Genomic DNA, 24,296 nt, shown 5'->3' with positions numbered 1-24,296 from the left:
CCATCATTCAATAATTTATTATAAATAATCATTTATTCAGCAAGGTTGATGTTTATATTAGGACAAGTAACAAATATTTTTTTTTTTTTTTTTTTTGGTTTTTCACATATGCAGAAACCAATCACGTGATGTTTTTTTTTGCATTTTTACACAACTAACAACGAATTTTTTAAGGTATTAAATATTACAACCCAACAATATTATAATTGAATTGTGCTATATACAACAACACATCATTTTTTATGAATTTTTTTCTTATGAATTTACAATCATTTTCTTAATTAAATTTGTACTAAAATATGATATATATGTGTGTATATATATATATATATATTGTTATAGAAGAATACAATTATTTTAAATGCCAAAAAAAAAAGATTTAATCAAGAATTAACACACGAAATTGATGGGAACCATTAGAAATTTTTATCAATTTTTGTTTTCTTTTTTTAGCTTCAGCGTATGATATTAACAATAAACAGAATAGATTAATATCCCGTGTTTAAGTACTACCTCTAATTAACGTAAACAAAATCATAAATTCGGTGTATAATGGTATCAGGGGGATAATCATTGTAATTATAGGAACTACTTCATCCAAAAATTGACGACACGTTAACGAAAATTTAAAATACAATTAGATATACACAGTATAAGCAACACTTCGAATCTGGAACAGCAATGAATTCTTCCATGTTTTTAAATATTGTGTGGTTTTTATTTTTTATTTTTTGGGGTTTTTAGAATTTCTAAATGGAAATTTTTGTTGTTTTTTTTTTGCCTTTGTCTAATAATTTTTATAAATAATTTCCAAAATACAACAAAATAATAACTAATAATAATAAATTTGCAGCAGTTAGTACAATGATTTTAATCTCTTAATTTGTGCCATTCTGCTATCTGACGTCTTGGAGAATTACAAACTTCTTGCCAATGCAACTGGGCTGCACCTTCGAATTTATCTCCAAGTTCCAAATGTCCGATTACTTCGTTTTTAGTTACTCTATCCCAATCCAAGACTAAGAATTCCAAACTTATGTTTTCCAATCCTTCGTTATAAGGTACGTCGAAGACGAACGATTCGTTAAATACGGGATTAACTGTACGTTTCTTGACGTGTGTTTTCTTCTTCGCAATGCGTTGATTGTTGTAGAGAAGGTAGATTTTTACGTATGGATCTGTGCGTTAAAAAAAAAGAAACCAAAAGAAAATAAAAGAGTTAGAGCATTTAAAATTGATAAAGGTACGTCAATTTTGAAAGTTAGAACAAGGAATGACGTTGTTAAGCCACTCTAGAGATTTATACACCTCTCTAATGTGAAATTTATCTTCGTTAGAAAGATGGACTTACCGCACAAACCGGTTATATCCATCTTGGGGAGGTTTCTTGCTTTTAATACCACTACCGTCAATCTATTGGCTGCTGGTTGATAGCAGAGAGACACTAAAAGATCTCCACGTCCTTGGGATCGAACCTGAATAAAAAAAATATATACAAAAAATAAAAAATACAATATATTCTATAAGGAAATTAAAATTCTGTAATATATTCCTACATAAAATCTTTTCATGGCTAACTTTGATATCATTGGATTGTTGTTAAACATGGAGTCATGGAAGTATGGCTTACCTTAATGTTCCTGGGCATTATTTCCTTACTCAACGACATCTGTTTAGCCAAACAATCGAAATCTAATCCCGCCATAGGGCATATAACTTCGCCAATAACATCGTCCCGTGAATATCTATCGAAACTCAAAACCACAAAGTGTAGTGTGGTTGCCTGAAGCTGATTAGGATTGATCCCGTAGAATGTGAAATCTTCGTCGTAAACGGGATTAAGCGTTTTGCGAAGGACCCTAGTTTTAACTTTATGCTGTTTTTCGGGTAGAAGTTGTAATTTGACGTAAGGATCTGAAGTTCCCGCATTGGGATCTTTAGGAGGAATATCCGTGCAACGTACGATCGTCACCAATAGGGAATATTTCTCTGCTGTGTACTTTAAGCGGAAGTGAAGCTTTCCCAATTTCTTAACCTTCTCCTCTTCTACATCCTTCTCCTTATTCTCCACCTCTTCTGTGACGGGTGTTGGGATCTTGTCTTCTTCTGGTTCGTTCTCGATGTCGTTAGTTATGTCGGGGCAATTTTTATGCTTATCTTGGCTACATGTCGAGATTTCTGATGGTGATTTCTGCCCGGGAGATATACCATGACCCGGTGGACTAGGGCTCTTCTTCAATATGGGCCCTATAGGGCCACTACTCGGGCTCTTAACCGCTGTTGGTTTCTTTAAAACAATTGGTTTCTGACTGTAGTGTTTCTTACTCGATAGCAGTTTATGGCTAGTGTATCCGGATCGTCTTCGATAACAGAAGTAACTAACGGCTGCCAATGTTAATATAAAGAAGGCACTTCCCACACATATCCCAATAAGTGTAGGAGTTGTAACTACATGAAGAGAAATTCAAATATTTTAAATATTATTATCACTAAATAATAAAATATATATGAAGAATATTCTATAAAATAATATATATATAACGTATATATTCAATGTAATAATTTTAGTAACACTCGTGAATTTCCTTAATTTCAGTCATAAATCAATACTTGAATTAGTTGAATAATTTTCGTGCTGTCACAGCAAACTACACAAAGCTATAATAAGCACATAAACGGGAAAGTTCATTAAATTTTTCGAGTGAATTATCTTTCCGGATAAACGATTTATCTAAGTTTAATCTTTAAAAAAAAGATCAAAAAATTTCAAGCACAGGGTGACTCAAAAATCAGTTAACCATTGTACAGATTAATTAAATTTCCGGTTAATAAACTACTTAAACGAGTTCAAATTGATGAAATTCTAACAAAAAAACATAGTAAATCGACGTTTCGGCCTCTCTATTAAAGGAGACAATGACCCTGCGATAATGTAACATTTCATGCCGCGCACGTAATTGTTTACAAATTTAAATTATTCAATTAAATTTCAAAATTATTCACACTTTAAACGTAATTAAATTAAGATTTATAAGAGATTTCAAGTAAATTTTTTAAAATTTTATATAAAATAATAATAATAATTCGTGTACAAGACTCGAGAATTGCAATGTAATAAATTTATACAAGAATTGAATTGTGTAAAGAATATATAATTGATTAAAAATTATGCTGAGAAAAATCGATAAACTTGCTACGTTTAATTACAATGAACGTGATTAAAATGGGAAAATTATAATTAGAGAAAATATATAATGGAAAGTTATAATTACTTTTTAAACTTATTGTAATTAGTACCATTGTAAATTAAACATAAAGAATAAATCTTAATTTTCTTCTATATTTTTAAGTTATAATGCACCACTGGGATACAATCTAGAGGATCCCAGGTAATTGCCATTTTTGCCCACAGGATAATGCACTATGGGGCCGTTCTTGGGAGGTGTCCGTTATTGGAGGTTCGATCATATTTTTAGGATGTTGCTCTTTGTAGAATATCCAAGACGCTTTTGCAAGTACAATAAATGTATTACACTTTCGAGAAAAATCGATTGCATTTTACAGTTTATTGCAATTTTTAGAAGGGGTAGGAAAGAACAATTGTGTTTTTAATAGAAAAATCCTATTATAACATACATTGTATTTTCTTAGAAAATATCTATTAATTTATCAGAAAAATATTGCATTTTTAGGAAACTCTTATTATTTCGTTAGCAGATATTGAAATTTTTAGAGAACATTGATAGCTATTTATTATTAGAATATATTGCATTTTCTTGAAAAAATCCAGTACTTTTTTAAAAAAGACTATTGCATTTTAATATCTATTGTTGTTTATCGAATATATTGAAATTTTGGGAAAAACTCGGTTGAATTTTTCATCACATTTTGCAATTTAAAAAAAAATATCTGCCACTTAAATAACGATACGTTTTATACTTTTTTTTAACAGATATCTATTACTCTTTATGGAATTTACTGTATTTTTTTTAAGAAAAGTCTATTTTATTTTGCATTCTATTGCAAATTTCGGAAGATATTTATTGAATTATTGCATTTTTTGGAAAAAAGTCTGCTGTCTGACAACTACCTATTGATGCCATTGCATTTTTTCATTTTTCTTTTTTAAGAATCGCCTCTACTTGAAAAAAATATTTATTAAATTCTTTAAAAAATCTATTGTGTTTTTTTTGTNTATTTATTTAAAATTATATATTTTTATATCTAATAACGATTTTATCCTTTTAATTTTTAAAATTTATTCAAAAATTTCAATCAACAATTAGCAAAAATATTGTTATTTTCGATGTTATACGTGAAGGAATATTACATCACCGGAATTTTATAAAATTTTTAAAATATTTTATTAATTTTGTACTTTAATATGATTTTAACGTTTATAAATTCCTTAAATCACGAAAAAAGCTTTAAAAAATTATTCATTTTTATATAAAATTATACTATTCAAGTTTATGCACCTTCCTCAAGTAAGTGCATTAAGCTGCACCTAAGAACTTTTTAATGGTCATTTTCTTTCTAAATTTAAAGGGTAATTTATATTATTATCATTTTTATATACAGAAAATCGATCAGATTTTACTGTAAAATACCCTAAATTAAATTCGCACCATGCATAATTCAGTAATAAGGCACACATTCTCTGATAAACTATCTAGCATCACACGTTCGGTAAAGATTCGTATGACACATTAATATTAAAATAAATTCTTCTGTGACTCGCTTAAATATGCTTTATATACGTGCAAAATCGTCATAAATTTCTGATTAAACTTCCTCCTAATGCATATTTTAATTAATTTTTTTTCCTTCTTTAAATCCATTTTCTTTTCTGCACTGTAAGCACGCTATATCAGTAGAGTATTGAATAGAGGAGTCTGTTCAGCTGTCAGTTCTTTCTTTCTTGGAACGAATTTATCGTATGAAATATCATTCTGTTAGATCAAAGACATTGTCTGGTGTAGTCTATATTTCAAGGGATCAACGTCTCGTGTATATGTACACGTACATATACACGAGAACAGTTTATTCACCATGGAAAAAAACAACAGAAATTCCTTGTTAGAAACATCTAAAACACGCTTAAATTAAAAAAATAAAATAAAATGAAACGTTTTAATCATGTTAAAGATTAATTGATCCATGTAAAGTTTAAAGGAAAAAAAAAATTGTTTAAAGTATTCAACAATTTCTTTAAAAATTCTCATTAAAAATTCATTATAAAATAAAAAAAAATTCCCATTAAAAAATAGTCTAAAATTCTTTTAAATAAGCGTAAATGAAGACGTTAAACGTTTAATAAAGTGAATTTTTAATAATTAATTATAATAAATGGCCTCAAAATAATTTTTTTTAAGTGAAAACTCGTATCTGAATTCGAATTAAGTCATATAACGTATATTCAATGTAATAATTTTAGTAACACTCGTGAATTTCCTTAATTTCAGTCATAAATCAATACTTGAATTAGTTGAATAATTTTCGTGCTGTCACAGCAAACTACACAAAGCTATAATAAGCACATAAACGGGAAAGTTCATTAAATTTTTCGAGTGAATTATCTTTCCGGATAAACGATTTATCTAAGTTTAATCTTTAAAAAAAAGATCAAAAAATTTCAAGCACAGGGTGACTCAAAAATCAGTTAACCATTGTACAGATTAATTAAATTTCCGGTTAATAAACTACTTAAACGAGTTCAAATTGATGAAATTCTAACAAAAAAACATAGTAAATCGACGTTTCGGCCTCTCTATTAAAGGAGACAATGACCCTGCGATAATGTAACATTTCATGCCGCGCACGTAATTGTTTACAAATTTAAATTATTCAATTAAATTTCAAAATTATTCACACTTTAAACGTAATTAAATTAAGATTTATAAGAGATTTCAAGTAAATTTTTTAAAATTTTATATAAAATAATAATAATAATTCGTGTACAAGACTCGAGAATTGCAATGTAATAAATTTATACAAGAATTGAATTGTGTAAAGAATATATAATTGATTAAAAATTATGCTGAGAAAAATCGATAAACTTGCTACGTTTAATTACAATGAACGTGATTAAAATGGGAAAATTATAATTAGAGAAAATATATAATGGAAAGTTATAATTACTTTTTAAACTTATTGTAATTAGTACCATTGTAAATTAAACATAAAGAATAAATCTTAATTTTCTTCTATATTTTTAAGTTATAATGCACCACTGGGATACAATCTAGAGGATCCCAGGTAATTGCCATTTTTGCCCACAGGATAATGCACTATGGGGCCGTTCTTGGGAGGTGTCCGTTATTGGAGGTTCGATCATATTTTTAGGATGTTGCTCTTTGTAGAATATCCAAGACGCTTTTGCAAGTACAATAAATGTATTACACTTTCGAGAAAAATCGATTGCATTTTACAGTTTATTGCAATTTTTAGAAGGGGTAGGAAAGAACAATTGTGTTTTTAATAGAAAAATCCTATTATAACATACATTGTATTTTCTTAGAAAATATCTATTAATTTATCAGAAAAATATTGCATTTTTAGGAAACTCTTATTATTTCGTTAGCAGATATTGAAATTTTTAGAGAACATTGATAGCTATTTATTATTAGAATATATTGCATTTTCTTGAAAAAATCCAGTACTTTTTTAAAAAAGACTATTGCATTTTAATATCTATTGTTGTTTATCGAATATATTGAAATTTTGGGAAAAACTCGGTTGAATTTTTCATCACATTTTGCAATTTAAAAAAAAATATCTGCCACTTAAATAACGATACGTTTTATACTTTTTTTTAACAGATATCTATTACTCTTTATGGAATTTACTGTATTTTTTTTAAGAAAAGTCTATTTTATTTTGCATTCTATTGCAAATTTCGGAAGATATTTATTGAATTATTGCATTTTTTGGAAAAAAGTCTGCTGTCTGACAACTACCTATTGATGCCATTGCATTTTTTCATTTTTCTTTTTTAAGAATCGCCTCTACTTGAAAAAAATATTTATTAAATTCTTTAAAAAATCTATTGTGTTTTTTTTGTAAAAGATCTATATTGACGTANATATATTATATATATAATAAATCAAACTAAAAGTGAAAACATCCTAACTTGATTTTTCTCCCACAAAAGTAATTCTGAGCTTAGATAAATATTTACACAGTGTTCCAATATAGGAAGAGTGTTTCGATTTATTATGGTAAGAGCCTATTGTTTCTTGCTTTTAAGATAACAAAAAGCTTTCCATGCGCTTATTCTCTGAAAAAGAAAAAAACCCGAAAATTCGATTAAACTAAAGGATTTTCGCCCAAACTATGAATAATTGATGAGGAGAGAGATTGTTTGTTCACCTTTTCTCGCTTGATTCTAGACTTTTTCTACGTGTTTTCTGCGCCAAAAATATTCAAAATTCTTCAAAATTTTTTTAAAAAAAGTCTCGTTATATAATTCCGTAATTATTCTAAAGGCAAAATTTTAAAAGGTTAAAAAGATTTGACTTCGTATACACCGCCCACGGCATCGATTAGTACAAAGAATCGATTTTTGTGACGTAGGAATCGCGTACTTATTATAATAATCAATTTTTTTATTAAATATTTTTCGTATACGATTGTTAAGCGTCGATCTTCGGGGTGAAAGGTCGTTAACCCCGAGATCTGACGTCATAAGAGAAGAGAGTAATTAAGATTAGGTAGGACACGGATGCTTATGGCATACGTGTCATCGAATTTCTTTTTGTAAATGTATAGTGTGGATTGCATGTTGCAATTAATTTATAAAAAGGATCGATTTAAGCGTGAAGATTGCTGAAACGTTTAATATTAATGATATTTAATCAGCAAAGTTTATAATGTTGCCTGATCTATCAAGCAAATGGACCGTTACATCTTCAAATATATCTGCAATCGTTTAGAAAGTTATAGGAAAAAAGCTTTTTACTGATAATTTTAGAAATTCGTAAAAGAAAAAAAGCTCTTAAATAAAGTGCGAGGAAGAATATTCTTGACTTTTTTTTTTTGAGAAAAAATCAATAAAATATTTAATAGAAAGAGCCGCCAGAAATTCAACAGGAACGAAACTTTGATGCATAAAATTAACGAATTTTAAACATTAAATAATTGTTTAATAAAAATCATTGAAGAAAATCGAAGTTTTCTTCAACAAATCTATTCTAACAGATTCTAGACAAATCTAGATGATGATAGTTTCTGGATTTTATCAAACTTGAGCATGTTAAATCTTTCTATTTATATGTTTCATCGCACTAGCTCCAATTTCATCATTTTGTTTGCCTCCTGGATAGATTAGATTAAGGAAAATTGCTAAACATCAGATGTATCGGTTAAAGAATGCATGTTATCCATTGTTTCTAGGTTGAGGAAAAAGAATATGATATTTATTTGATTATAATTGGATTCTGTATCAGACTTCATAAATTAATTAAACGTCATCATTATTAATCAGTAGATAAGTGTTTCCTTTCCCAAATTATACCCTTTCGAAGTATTCTACTAGATAAATTTTTCTTATTAAATTCGATACCTTTAACCTTTTTTTAAAAAATATTAAAATATTAATTAAACATTAATTTATAAAATATCATTTTCTAATTATACAAATAAAAAAATCCATTCAATTAACGGATTTATTTTTTTTAAATGGATTATATTTTGTGTAATTTCCGACCGAGTTGAACAGTTATCAGAGCGGAAGTTTAATTTTTTAACATTAGTTTTAGTGTTTTATGACTGATCGATTGGTCGTAGAAGAAAAATCTAATATGGCTACCCTTATTCTATATCTTGATAATTAATTTCTTATATATACTTAATTCATTTAATACTGAATTATATAAAATTGTTAAATTAAACTTGTATAACTTCATATAAACACATGATTAAATTTTAAAGCTCTGTTATTGAGATAAATCCCGGTTATTTCTATGGCTTATACGGCAACAATTCCCCATTATCTTTGTAATGTAAGCTGTATCAATAAACAATTCTGTTGAAATTAATATTTTATTATGCTTCCCTGAGCATATCATCATTACAATGGTAGGTAGAGAAGTTATGCTGTTGATGTTACGCCATAATTTGGCTATTATACCTGTTTCTAAGGGATTAAAACATTTCACAAGACAATAAAACTGCACTTATATTCTTTATTTTATATAATATTAACAGATTAAGATATATACTTTTATCAGACTCTTCTACTTTATATAATAATCCATATTTTAGTTTCTATCTTGAATTTAAGCAGATTATATTTTAAAGTAATTTATATTACTTTAATATCAAGTATTTTATATAAAAATTCATTTTGATATCCAAGCTAATTAAGTCACATTAATAATAAAATTTATTCATTAAATATATCTTAAATAAACTTAGATAAGTAATTATAAAAAGTATTAAATACTTTATCTAAGTAATATTAATTACATTTTATTTTATTTAGGCTACTAAAATCATTATAAAATGATTTGTTTAAGAATTGTACATAAAATAAACTTTAATTGCATGCAAACTATCTGAATAACAACTCATTAACTATTCTAAACGAGGCGATCTTTTGATGTCATTAACTATTCTAAATATACTTATGATGTCATTTTGACGTCAAGATTATTCGAAACTGTTTTCGAGTTAAAGTCAAACTAATTATGAATAAAATAATAAATAAATGTTAAATTAAAAGAGTATACGCGAATGGATTCTTCGATTCTTTAAAAAAAAAATTTCAATCAAATTTAATCCTGCAAAGTTAAAACAAATTTTTCTAAATCACTTATTAATATGAAATATTAGATATACTCAAGAAATTTGCTTTGTTCTAAATTTATTTATAACTTAACTCGGGTTTTTTTGGTCGTAAAAATAAACCAAAACCAGTTTAATTCTCGTAGAACTTGAGAATAATAGTGACGTCTGAATCATTCTTTAATTCAAGTTTTTACAGATTAATGAGATTTTTCAAGGAGCACTCAAAGGAAATTAATGATTGCTATGTAAATGGAAACGCTTTATAGTAAAGTACTCTATAAAATGTGTGATAAAACGGCATAAAATCCAGTTTAAACGAAATAACAAGAAAACAATCTTATTCCCAGTTGTTTATTCAAGTTACTTTCTTGGAAACAAAGGATTTAAATTTACTTCAATTTTCTTAACGAATCGATGAATTTCCTTTACAAATCCCTTTAGTAAATATATTAATTGAAAGCTTATAATACATTGAATAAACGTTATTTTATTTTTATATTTTAAAGAAAGATGAAAGTAACTAATTCGCGAAGACACGTATAATTTATATTTTGGAATAAAATAAGCTTTTCAAGAATGTTTTTACACAAACAACACTATCAATCATTGCAGCAGAAGCAAGCACAGAGTGCTGCCACACAGAAAAAACGATTTATTTGTTGACAAAACACTTAAAACATTATTAAACATGTCTTCTGTTAAAGTAAAACTGCGCTATTCACAAAGCTAAACGACTTTAGTAACTTCTACATTAATTTAAAAAGATATCTTAAAAATAAATTAACTTAATTCACCGAAATTATTATTATTTTTGTACCGGTACGTGAAATAATTTACTAAAAATTTCCCCGCTAAACCGCGTAAAATTTTAATTACAAAAAGCATCTACCCCTGTAAATCTGTCTTCACCTCTTCAACGCGAGTATTGCCGTGAAGCCCATTCTCAAGATTTCTTCTTAAGCTCCGTGTATGGGCGTTTTAAAGCTTTTCCACGTATTTTAAATTGGTGTAGACTTTACCAGATGGCCAGAGAAAAAAGCCTTTAATGTTCACGTTATGTTAAAATAATCGATAGCCCGCATATTTAGACGTGTCCCAAATTATGTATAGATGATGATTAATATTAATGACTCATTCAAGAATATATATATATATATATAATTCTCTCCCCTCCACTAAAATATTATTCTTAATTTATAGAATAAAACTAGATCTAGATCAGTTCGTCCGCATTGCGAAATTAACTTATATTATCTCAATTTTTTTTATATTTTTTTAGTTTTCTTATCCTCGAAGGATGTTTTATATCATATAAAGGTTACACCATATGTTATCGTCTCGTCTATAATTCGAAGATTAATCTAATACACGTTACTTAAAAATCTTACCTTCGTCGACAGCTTTAATTTCAGGCCCATCTTTCAGATGAAGATTGGCGTGTGTAACTCCAAGTCTCATTTTTCCCCTTCAACTACATTACCAAGAGAGAAATGCTATATGTGGATAGTAATTGTTGAGGTCACTGCTGGATATGACGCAGACCTCCTCATACAGTAAACTCCCTCCGACTTTCGATCGAACCTTCTTCTGAGTCGCTAATAATAAGCATGCGCATTGGACATTTGTTAACAGTATACCCGCACTTTAAAGTTTCGTAATAAGTCGAAATATTGCAGATTTTTTTACGAATTTCCTGCCACTTGCAAGCTAAACAGTTAAATCTTCTTTAGAAAATAAAGGAATGATGCATTCTGACCGAATTCTATCGAATTTTTGCGCTTTTTCGTGCATTTATCTACTCTTTGCTAGGATATAGAATGCTAATAATGCGAGATTAAGGTGCTGATTTATGGGGATGCTCGTATTGAACGTCTCCAGTGAAACGTATGCAGGAGTTTTAATTAATAAATATCGGAGTAACGTCAATACACCATTGTTAAATGTCAATTTTTTATTCTTAAATTCTTCCTTACTAAAAAAAATCTTTCTCCTACATTTCATTTATTTAAAATAACAACAAGCAGAATTTAATTTTAATTAAAATATTTGCAGATATTCTGTAAGAGATTTTCTGTAAGATAATTTATCTTTAAATTTATATAATAATTTCTATTAAATCATGAGAATTAAAATTGTGCGTATAAATTAGATTTGTTGATTAAATTAATAAGTTTTAATAAATTAAAAATTTGCTTTAAAATTATTTCTATTTATAAATCTCTCCGGATATTAATAAAATAATTTAAATATTTTATGTAATTACCAATATTGATTTTAAATGACGCCAAAGTTATTTTGTTCGATAAAGATTTTCAGATAAATTTTTGTAGATAATAAAATTATCATTAGTTTTTTTTTCAATGTAATTTCTATAAATTTTAAAGAAATTTTTAGTGAAAGTTTTAATATTTAGTAACATCTTAATTTAAAATTGATACTTCAGAATGTTTTTCTGTATTCCTATTGAAGTATTATCTTAAAATAAAATGAGGGGAATGGTGACCAAGAAGCTGTAAATCATGTTTTATTGCACGGCATAAAATGTGGAATGGGTTGCTGCATCAGATCAAACAAACTGAAAGCAGTAAGTCATTTTAGTCACCTAAAGTAATAGACTTTTTTGGTTTATGTAAATCATTTTGATATTTGATTTAGTTTTAAAAAAGTTAAATTTATCATTATCATTATCATATTCTTTATCTTAACACATTCAGAATATATTTCTTTTATAATATAGTTTATTAAATATCAAGATATCTTCAATTTAATAATTTTAGAAACTAGAGAAAATAAAACTTAAAGTATATAATCCTCAGAACTATTTGAGAATCTAAAAAGATTTTTTAAAACTTATTAATTACGTAAGAAAATGTAAATAAAATATGATAAATTGAAATACATTNTATGTTTTATTATTATTTCAATATAAAAAGGAATATCATAAATTATAATTTGCTAAATATAAAACAAAACGATTTTGAAACAGGTAGCCAATAAACAAAATAATCAATGTCATTATCAACAAGCAAAAATTTAAATTAATTATTTAAGCATTACTAAAATAGAATAAATTCTTCTTTTGTTTTCTTCTTTAAATTAAATTTCATTCCTTTACGAATTAAACTGTTCAATAATGAGTTAATTGTAATCTATTTTTGTCTACAGATTACTATAAATTCTAGAGCTGTTTCAATGCATTTTTTTTTTGTATTGATCCGTTTCCTCTGCATAAAAAAATAATTATTGTGCCATTTATTTTTTATGGCTTTAAGATTTGTTAAAAATTAAATAATATTACAATTTTATGTTTTTATTAAAAAACTTTACCATAAAATAAATAAATTATTCCATAGAAATGTTATAATTGTTAAATGTTTTATAAATTATAAAGGACACCAAATAATCTGGGCAAAAATTCATTAATAATTTCAAAATTTACTTTATTAAATTTGTAAATTTAGTATTCTTCTAACAATTTCTGACCTATTTCTAAGAATTATGCCAAATGTAATCATTAAATATTATTGAAACTACTAGGTCACAATATATAGTGTGGCCTAAAATTCAATTGTCAGAGATATATTTTTAAGATAATTTTAAAAATGGTAAAAACCAATTTTGTTGTTACTTGTAATTCACTCACTTCATTCTTAAAATAATCTTAAAATATACCTTAGTTAACTGACTTTTACCATCCTGTATTTTTTCAGAAGAATATCTAAAGCCTACAAAGCTCTAGATAAAAATTGGAAGTTATTTTTGGATGCCTTTCATCTTCAGAAACATTTAAAATCACTGCTATTTTAAGTTTAGTATTTCAATTTTCATTTTCATTTATTTGCAGAGACCTGAACAGAATCCTTTCATGTACAGATCCTTAAGCAGTCTTTTACTTCTCTACATTTAGAAATGCCTATAATTTTTTATATTTATTGTTATATATGTGTATAATCTTTAGAGAGGTTTTACAGATAATACAAGACACAAAACAAAGAAAATAACATTTTAAAATTGAAGAGTAGACATGAAGGGCCTAAGTACCAAAATTATGATTTTTAGGAAAACTGATTTTATTGTTTCTTGAAGCATGAGTGAGTTAGATGGGTCATGATGTCTTGGCCATAACGAGCAACTTCCAGATTTTTCCAGCACGAGGATCCTATACTGTTCCATTGGCAAAGACATGCACCACACGTTGGCATCATTATCTCACTTTACATTTTTATGATACTTAAATCCTTATATACATCCATGCTTCAATTATAAAAGCTTAACAATATCAACATGTTATAAGTGCAGAATAATTACAGAACAGTTAAAAAAAAATAACGTGTACCATAAAACACAATAATTTAAATAATTCAATAAATGAAATATGGAGAAATTGATATAAAATGTGAAAATTTAGGAGCTGAAACAGTAGAAATGTCTGAAAAATAATTACAAATAAAAATTTAATTTCTAAAACACACATCAGAATTTTAAACAACAAACATTTAAGCAGTCAAAAACCAACAAATTATTATAAAAATAAACATAGAAAAAATTGTTTTTTTATGTTATATAATGGGTTGTGTTGTTATCATGTTATATATAAAAGAAGGAAATGATTAAAATATAACTTGAAATTTAATTTATTTATATCTCCTTTTTAACGAATTTATCTTATCACCAGATTATGAAACTGAAAAATGTGCCTAGAAAAAAAATGGCATATTAAAAATAAAGCTTTTAATAACTTCTTGTTTATTATTAAAATAACAAATACACTTTGAAAATATTTATTTTAATATCCTCTTTACTCTGTCTTAATCATTACAGAAGATACTAAAAATAATCTATTTATATGAATAAGTAATATTATTATTGTAATAAGTTTTATCTTTTAAACTAAAAGCATTTTCGCATTAAAAAAAATAACAATATCTACATTTTTATTTATTTATCAATTCATCTATAATGATCTTCTTTTCTCGGTATTTCCTAATTACGAAGTTTCTCCTCCTCCGAAAATTTCCTTTAATCTTAGCCACTGTTCCTCTTTACTCATTATATCCTTATCTGTTAGTTTTTTCACATTAAATTGATTTATACAGAAATTCTTTTTTGCCAAAGAGTATTTTTCACTCTGAGAAAAAAATAATAATTCATTTTTGAAAAGAAGCTGTTGTTGTTAGTCCTTTGAGTAATAACAACTGTAATGTTAATTTGAAGATAAATAATTTGATTTGTATGGAAAGTGATACATATTTCTAGTATCAAAATTTTACAATTTTATTTAAAATGCCATTTTAAGTGAGTTATAATAAAATTAATTTTTATGGAAGCTGTCAAATTACAATTATGTTTTGGTTATAATATCAAATAATCAAATTTCCTTTATTCCGATCCGTGAGAGAATTTCAATTATTAATTTTATTTTATTCCTATAGAAATTGTATATATTTTTAAGAAAATGATTCAATTGTTTAATAGCTTGGAGCCATTTATGACATATTTGAGAGTGACAAATGTTAATATAAAACATTTCATTAACAACCGTTTAAAAGTAATTAAAAAAATAATTTCTTAAAAGAATATAGTTTAATTATATACTAATTTATTATTAATTATAAAAGTTTATATGATTGATTCCAATATAAGTAAGATAACGAGTATGTCAACAATATCAAATTTTGAAAAGTGAAATGAACTTGTTATAAATTCACAAAAGTTCTTCAAATGAATGTAAAAATTTCAAAATTATTTTAAAAATAATTTTATATTAACTGTTGTATTGACAAGAGAAATATATTAATATATCAAATATAATAAACAAGAATGTTTTCCATTTCTGAGACTCTGAATACTGTAATTAAGGTAATGATCAGTGAAATTTAGATTTTAATTTTGAATAATTTGAAAAGATTAGATCAATTACATTAATTACTTTTGAGATACTTTAATTTATTTCATTTAAGAGTTATCTTAAAATTTATTGATAAACAACACTACACTTCACATGAAAGTCTAGTTTCGACTTTGATTTACATGTTTATATATAACTTGTCTTTGGATATTTAAACAACCTAGAAATCAAAATATAAATCTTAAAAATAAGATTTGGGTTTCCTGCAGAGTCTTAAATTTTAATCTATTTAGTATTTTCGAGGAGAAAATTCTCTCATCTTCAGGTTTGATCATTCTGAAGATGAGAGGATTAACTTTTAAGGAGACTAAATAAATTAAAATTTAAGACTCCTGAAAGAAGGCCATTTGTCACTTTTAAAAATTAAATTATTAGGAGTAATGAATTCGAATTAAAAAGAAAAAATTTAAATACTTTTAAGATAAAATTTAACAAGGCCTTACATATATTAATACTGAGAATCAATATATTTTTTGATTATAAAAATCAATCATTTAATAAAAATTGTATCTATCAGGGCTTTAAGGAATCATAGATACTTTCTGAACCACTCAAAATTGTAATATATGCAGATGTATAAATAATTTTTATACATTTTTAGTTATAATCTATAAGAAAAAACATAATTTTAAATTGTTCTGAAGATGGACAATTTCTAAAAATAGTTAGTCTCATTAACTATTCTATCTTATTACAATTATCAGCATAAACAAAATGATTCTTTATTACTCTTAAAACAAAAATTCTTCCATTTTATGAAGTTTATATATTTATGTCCAAATAGTATACTCTATTATTATTAACTTTCTCATCCTGTAATTTTACTTTTATTAAATTTAAAAAAAAATCTAAAATAGTTTTTCTCTATAATAATTTTTAATTCAAAGCTTTTAAAAATTAATAAAGTAATCAGAAAGAAAAAAAAAACAAATCTCCAACAATTCATCTTTTGGTAAATACAAACAATCGGATTAATTTCAAGAAAAAGCTCTCCTCCACCCACACACAAACCATCCCAATTAAATATTTACAGGTGTTTGTTTATTTAAATTCTGGGATAAAAGTAAAATAAATTACAAAAGTTCATATATTAATAATATGGATTAAAAAAATTTTAATTTAAATGCAGAAATGATTAAAATTTTTTATTTATTTTACTACTTTTACAAATAAATAAATAAAAAATTACTTTAAAACAATTCCATTAAATATTTTATTACTTAAAATTTCAGTAGGGAAAAATTTCCTCGAAATGCACGTGAACTTCATACATTATAAATGTATTTACATTTCTAGAAAACATTTTCATATGCAAAGACTTTAAACAACTGAAATAAGTAATTTTAAATTAATTGATTTCTTTTGTGCTAATAATTAACGAAGCATTATTTCGATAATTTCTAATGAAATAATAAATGTAATATGCTTTCAGCAGTATTTGAATTCAAGAATAATATTGATCTTTTTCATTTGTTTACTTTCTTTATACTAAGGATTTAATTTCAAAGACAATCAATTCAAAATTATGATGGCAAAGAAATCATTTTTATTAATATTATACATTACCACATATAAATTAAAGTGCCATACTATATCAAGTTTTAGACAATTTTCAAACAAAAATTGAATAGTTAGAATTTAATATAGTGTAAAATAATTTATTAAAGAGTAAGAACATTATTAACATACAGGGTCTTCTGAAATGAATGCTACCATTTTAATTATTATAATTACATTACTTATCTGAGAAGTATGTGATGTACACCAATCGATAGAGTAACCATCCACATTTCATTCCTCATCTCCATTCAAACATCTTGTTGTCTGCTATCTTTTAGGAAGTGCTGTACACAAAAATGATAACTCCACTGTAGAAAATGCATTTTGTATTGTGCAGTTTAAAAAATCAGAACTGCTCGTTGGTTATGCAACACAAGTAATCTGCAGGAGCTGTAAAATTGTGCTGCAGACAGAAGAGTGACAATGAATATGCCGTAGTGAATGTAGGAAGAATTCCTATACTTGCTATAACAAGTATCAGTAAGATATTGTTGGTGACCAAGAATAGTGACACAACTCAAAAAAAATAGTTCTTCCAGAACAGCCATTTAAAAGTTTCTTTTATTTCTGCAAGGCTTTGTCATGATCTTGGATTTTTAAAATTTTCAATCCTTTTTGGAAATAAAGATTTGACAATTTTAAAAATTCAAGATCATGACAAAGCCTCGCAGAAATAAAAGAAACTTTTAAATGGCTGTTCTGGAAGAACTATTTTTTTTGAGTTGTGTCACTATTCTTGTGCACCAACGATATGTGCCATGTAATATAAAGTGCATATGTTGTAATGGGCTAACATAAAAATTGGGCAGTTTTCCAAGAATTTAATGCTCATTATGATGTTCTCAGATAATAATTAATGTAATTACAATAATTTAAAATGGTAGCATTCTTTTTTGGAAGATCCTGAATTAAAAATAAAAGTATAAGTAATGGAAGATAAAATTTTCATTACATAGAAATCTTTACAGTATGATAAAGATGATCTCTTTAAAATGTGCATCCACTCTTTTAAAACAGAATTTATAGAAAAAATTGAATGATAATTAGAAATAAATGTAGTTTAAATAAGTGATTAAAGAGTAAAAATGTAAAACCATTAATAACGTACTTAAAATAAAGTGTAGTTAATAGAAAATTTAAACAGAAAATACTATCAAATTTTTAATATATAAACAGTTTTGAAGCACAACAAAAAATATCCCAGATATAAGAAACATTTGACAAGATGCTGGATTTAAAATTGAAAAAAACTGCATTCTAAATTCAGAGTAACACACAATAAATATATATTTTATACATTTTTTTATACCATTTCTGCTCTAGAATAAAAAATATTTTACAAAGCATTTCAATTAACTATTTATATATTGTGTTTATTTGTTACAGTATAATGGCATATTTATGTCAGAGATTTAACTGCATCAAATAAAGATTGCTCTTCATGGAAATAAATTTTAGTTACCGAGCTCACCATAACAATAAAAATAGTGTTTTGAGAAGATTAGCAACTAAAAACCACATCAAGAATATAAAGAAGTATTAATTTTTTATTAAGGTAAAGCATGCAGTAAGTTTATACCAAATTTTCTTTTATTTATTAGTAAATAAATGTTTTATTAAATGGAAATATTACGTTTCCTGTAGGTGTATCGCTTCATCAGACAGGAAACGAATTAATTCAGTTTATATTGTTTAGAAGAGACTTTTTGTAAATGANAAGGTAAAGCATGCAGTAAGTTTATACCAAATTTTCTTTTATTTATTAGTAAATAAAAATTTAACTTAAGAGAATTTAATTAATATTTAGCTAAATTTTTAGAAATGAATCATACAATGGATATGGAATTGTTATAATTGGAAACTTAAGTAAATCAATCAATTCGTTAATTTATTTATACCAGAAATTTGATCAAAATTTAGAGAGTACTTTCAAAAAACAGAATTAACATCTTGGTTAGACAATAAATAAAAATATATGAGCATCCTTCTCACTGAAAAATCAAAATTAAGTGATGGTTTTACTGGCAAGAAGACTTTTCTTGTATTTTCTAGTAAAATAAATAAAATAGCAAAGATGTGCTTATTTTACATTTTAAAACTTTTTAATCTATTCTTGCATCATGAATAAAACTGCATATCACTTCATTTTTATCAAATAACTTAATAATAAATCTAAAACTTAGTAAAGTACAATAAATAATATAAATTAAACAGATGATGGGGTCCAAAAACTAGCCTGTAAACCTGCATTTTACTTCATCAAGTTTATTTTGCTGTAATAGATTAAAAAAAGATATGATAATGTTGTCCTGAATAATCTTTCTGAACATTGAAAATAAATTATTTTTAAAGATGATGGAAATAAAAGTTGGCTTTTAATTTTATCATCAGGATGTCAACCTTTGGCCACTTTATAAGTGATTTTGCATTGTATTAAGATTTATTATATCAGATCTACGGCATGTAATCTTGTAATCATGTAATTTTGAAACATTTTCATAATGTAATTCAGACTTTAGTTGTATTCAACACATTTTATTTACTATCCTTTGACATAAAAATATTACAAATTTTTACATTTTGTTACAAAAATTATTACAAATTTTGTCTTTTTTCTTTCAATTTATATATCTTAAAACAAATATTCAGTAAAGTAGTATAAGATAAATAAAAACATATCAATTTCCTATTCTCTCAATTCATTTAATCTTTTTATGTTATATTAAAAATGAATAAATCAATATCATTTCATTTCAATTTAATTTATAAAGAATCAAAGGAACATTCCACCTACACAGAAATATATTATTAAGAGCAAATCAAAAATTAATTCTTCAAAAAAAAAAAAAAAAATGTTTGGAAAATCATTTATTATTTATATTCAAATATTTGCAAAGCATTAAAAAATTTATTAAATAAATTATCGAAATTAAACAAACATCTACGTCATTGCAAATGTAAAATTATTTTGTCTAGCATTTAGAAAAATTAAGTTTAATGAAAAATTGAATAATTATTGTGCTTGTCAACAAGTGTATTTACAATTCCACTGAGAAAGGTTATAAAATACATTGAATAATTTTATAGATGAAGAAATAAAAAAAATATATAAAATAAAATAAACCTTTAACTATCCAGCAATAAAAATGCTTAATAAAAACGTTTTCAACCGTTTTTAAACGGCTGGTTAGTTAAAGGTTTATTTTATTTTATATTATATATTCATTCCAGTATAAGTTCTTGTTTTTATTTATTTATTTAAAAAAACATAAATTGAAAAATTAATTTTTAAAACTTTTTGATGTTTCTAATTTCAAGTCGAATCTATTCAGTTTAATTTAAATTTCTAAATTTTACAAGCAAATAATCTAATCGTAAAGTCAACATATATTAATTTGAAAACTTAACAAGAAGCAATATTTGTTGAGAATTTATTTATTCTAGAGAAAGGAACGTTAATAGAATGGTATTCTTGTTACTGATGAATACAAGAATTATGCAATTCTCTCGTTAAACTTAATTTTCAAGAGTATTAATTCTGCAAATAAATTATTTAATTATTACAGAATTAATTAAATTTGTGATAATTACAATTAATGCCTTATGTATTTAAGATTTTATCATTATAAATTATTACAATGAAAAAAATTACAGACTATGTTTAGTCTAATTAAATAATATCAGCACACAGTGGAGAACACTTCTACATATTCATATAAATCAATAACAAGAAAAAATTTTTAAAAATATATTTTAAAAAATAGTTTAAATTGTCCTATATATAACTATATAAAACTATGCGTAAAACCATACTACACATGACAATTACGAATCACTTTTTAATCTGCATGTCACACGGTGATGGACAATGTCTTCAGATGACTGTTGTTTGGGTTTTTTAATTTTCCACTTGAAATACTATATAATGTATAAGTTTAATAGAACTACTGTATTACTTGCGTATAAGATGAGATTTTCACTTATTTTCCACATCTTCAAAAACCTAGGTCGTTCTATTCGCGAGGGTGAAGGATTCTTTACATTGTGGCAAACTTGGCAACACTTCAACGCATTAGCAACATAGTCTTTGTCTTCCTCTCGAGTTCATTCTTATTTGGGTTTTAGACCGAATAATTATAGATATTAAAAAATAAAATAGTTTTATTTATACAAGGACTGGTACCAGTACAACGCATGTGGTAAGAATGAACTCGAGCGAAAGACACATATATAATATATATTTATTTAGTTGTTAAAATGTATTTAATGGATAAAACTAGAGAATTTAAAGTATTTTTACTGCCAGACTCTAACTTGAAAATTCACAAATCCATAATTAGCACATTGCTAAGGAACTTCTTCCTTTTCCTTTCAGTATATTTGGAATAAAAAGGTATTAATGGATCAAATATATATATATATATATATAAATTGACCAAAATTAATTTTCTGTTATAAAAAGTAGTATCTCAGATGTTTTTCTGTAATGATAGAAAGTGCTATACAATACTAAAAATAGTTGTTACTAATATACTAACAAGCAGAGTTTCTTAATTGATAACAAGTAAACACTTCTTGTATTACAGTTTTAATGACCTGACAAAATTTATTGATTCCAAAAATAAAATAAAAATACTAATTTAAAATTTTAAAATAACATAGATGCATAAATTAATATACAACTCTTAAAACTAGATTCAAAAAAATAAAAAAAATCAGAATATCTAGCAGCAAAAATTAATTGGGCTGCCATTTTAAAATTGTATACCTATAAATTCTCATTGGTGTCTGTCTGTCTGTCTTCCTTAATCTTGAGAATAGAATTAGATAGATAAAAGTTGAGACCAGAAATAAAAAGCTCGGGAGCTGGAGGCCCCAATTAACTATTTACAAACTTCCAGTTTGAACCAGAAATCACATTATTTCAATTCAAAAATTTTCTCCAGAACAGAGTCAAGTAGATGACTGCCATAACTCTTGTTAACAGAAAAAGTATGATGTACAGGGGCAAGACACTACTAAAATTAACAGCATTGTGCATCAAGAACTAAAATATTGCAGTCTAGCATTAATTGCTCATTTAATAAATAAACTAATGTTTTTGACTATCTTAATCAGTCATCATCAGAAACGTGGATACAAAATTTTATTTTATTTTATTTTTTTTAAATAGTGTTTGTTTGTGAATTATTTTTACACTACATTAATAATACTTTTAAATATTATTATATTAAAATAATTTTAAGATTTTGTCAAGTATATAAAATAAAAAATTTTTTTATTAATAATTTAATAATTAGTTTATTTTATATTTTACAATTTTCAGTACATTCTATTAAATACTAAATAAAGTAATTTTATGCATTTTTTAATTTTAGGATTAAGAATAATCAACTTAAAAAACAATATATCCTGTGCTAAAAAATAAGGAAAACAAAGAATAATTGCAGTTATTAAGTATTCTCTTGCTTAGATTTGAAGGCAAAATTAGTCAGTTCTACCTTAATTAAATTTGTGTAACAGTTCTACTAAATTACAACACAGAAGTGAAGTCAAACAAATATAAAAATAAAAATGATAAGTTGAAATCACACTCGGCATCTTGACTAAATTATCTTTATCTCTAACTAATTCTATTAACTCTCTCTAGGTTACTCAGTTCTTTGTATTCTGTTTGTTCTCCTCACTAATCTCTCATTTCTCAGTTAATCTCCTAATTTTTTAAAGGATGGCTTCACCCAAAAGAAATGCTTTTCTACCTTCCCAACAACTTGACTGAAACACTTTCTTTAATATAGAAATATTACTTTTATTAATGTGTAAATGTTATAATACAGTATATATTTTTGTTCTAATTTTAAACCTATTTTAGAACAGAGTCATAAAAATGAAGACATTAATTAAAAATATACAATTATAGACTTATTAAAATTAAAAAAGTAACAGGAGAAGAAGAAAATAATTGCATCATATTACTGTTTTTCATTGATCTCAAGAACAAAGTTAGTTAGATGGAAATTGAAATCAGATGTGGAAATCTTAGTGGCTAGAGACACTGATTAACTATATAGAAACTTCTGGTTTAGAGTGATTTCAATTCAAAATTTTCTGGAAATTTTGAATTAAAATCATTCCAAACCAGACTGTTCTCCAGAATAACAGTTAAATAGATGAAAATCAAGACAAGGGGAATCTTGGAGGCTGGAGGGCTCAATTAATTTTTAAATTAAAATATGATAAAAAATTGCAGCCTGGCATAGTGATGATGTCACAATAATAATTGCTTGTAATTTTTTTCAACTACAATAATATATTTTAAAAATATTTATATGCTGAATTTCAAATAATGACTTTATTTTACTTATTCTTAAATAAAACAATGATATTAAAATTTATGTACAACANGTGGCTAGAGGCACTGATTAACTATATAGAAACTTCTGGTTTAGAGTGATTTCAATTCAAAATTTTCTGGAAATTTTGAATTAAAATCATTCCAAACCAGACTGTTCTCCAGAATAACAGTTAAATAGATGAAAATCAAGACAAGGGGAATCTTGGAGGCTGGAGGGCTCAATTAATTTTTAAATTAAAATATGATAAAAAATTGCAGCCTGGCATAATGATAATGTCACAATAAATAAATAAGATTTTACTAAATTTAAAAATGCCAAAATATTAATAATACTTATGAATAGAATAATACCTTTAATTTATACAAAAATCTTTAATTTTTATTAACTAAACCTATATCAAATGTTTAATATAAAATGTTAACATAAATGTTTAAAATTTTGATTTTACGTTATAAGCTCACCTTTTAACTATACATATTTTCCTTACTTAATTAACATAATTAACATTTCTCTTCTAGATCAAAATTAAAAATGAGACTGGAACAAACTATTCTTGCATTTAATTTTGATAAAAGTTTGAATAATATAAAGTTTGTTTTAGCATAAATTAATATAACAAACCTTTCTATCCTTTTTTATATCATGTTGAAGTTACTAATATTTGTTAATATTGTATCACATCT

At 25.4% G+C, this 24,296-nt stretch overlaps 1 protein-coding gene across 1 annotated transcript; it reads right to left on the bottom strand.

The window, feature by feature from the left end:
• Positions 1-11,370, bottom strand: LOC111637547 (synaptotagmin-4-like). The gene is made up of 4 exons (XM_023383055.1): positions 11,178-11,370; positions 1,631-2,448; positions 1,352-1,475; positions 1-1,178 (listed from the first exon to the last, which is right to left on the bottom strand). The coding sequence occupies exons 1-4, from the start codon at positions 11,245-11,247 to the stop codon at positions 871-873; spliced, it is 1,320 nt and encodes a 439-aa protein (XP_023238823.1). The 5' UTR covers positions 11,248-11,370; the 3' UTR covers positions 1-870.
• Positions 11,371-24,296: the final 12,926 nt, after the last annotated feature.

Source organism: Centruroides sculpturatus, unplaced genomic scaffold (genome assembly GCF_000671375.1).
Source record: "Centruroides sculpturatus isolate CEXI.00-Female unplaced genomic scaffold, Cexi_2.0 scaffold1144, whole genome shotgun sequence".
Lineage (NCBI taxonomy): Eukaryota > Metazoa > Arthropoda > Arachnida > Scorpiones > Buthidae > Centruroides > Centruroides sculpturatus.
Note: the sequence above shows the minus strand (reverse complement) of the source record. Positions and strands in the feature narration are given on the sequence as shown.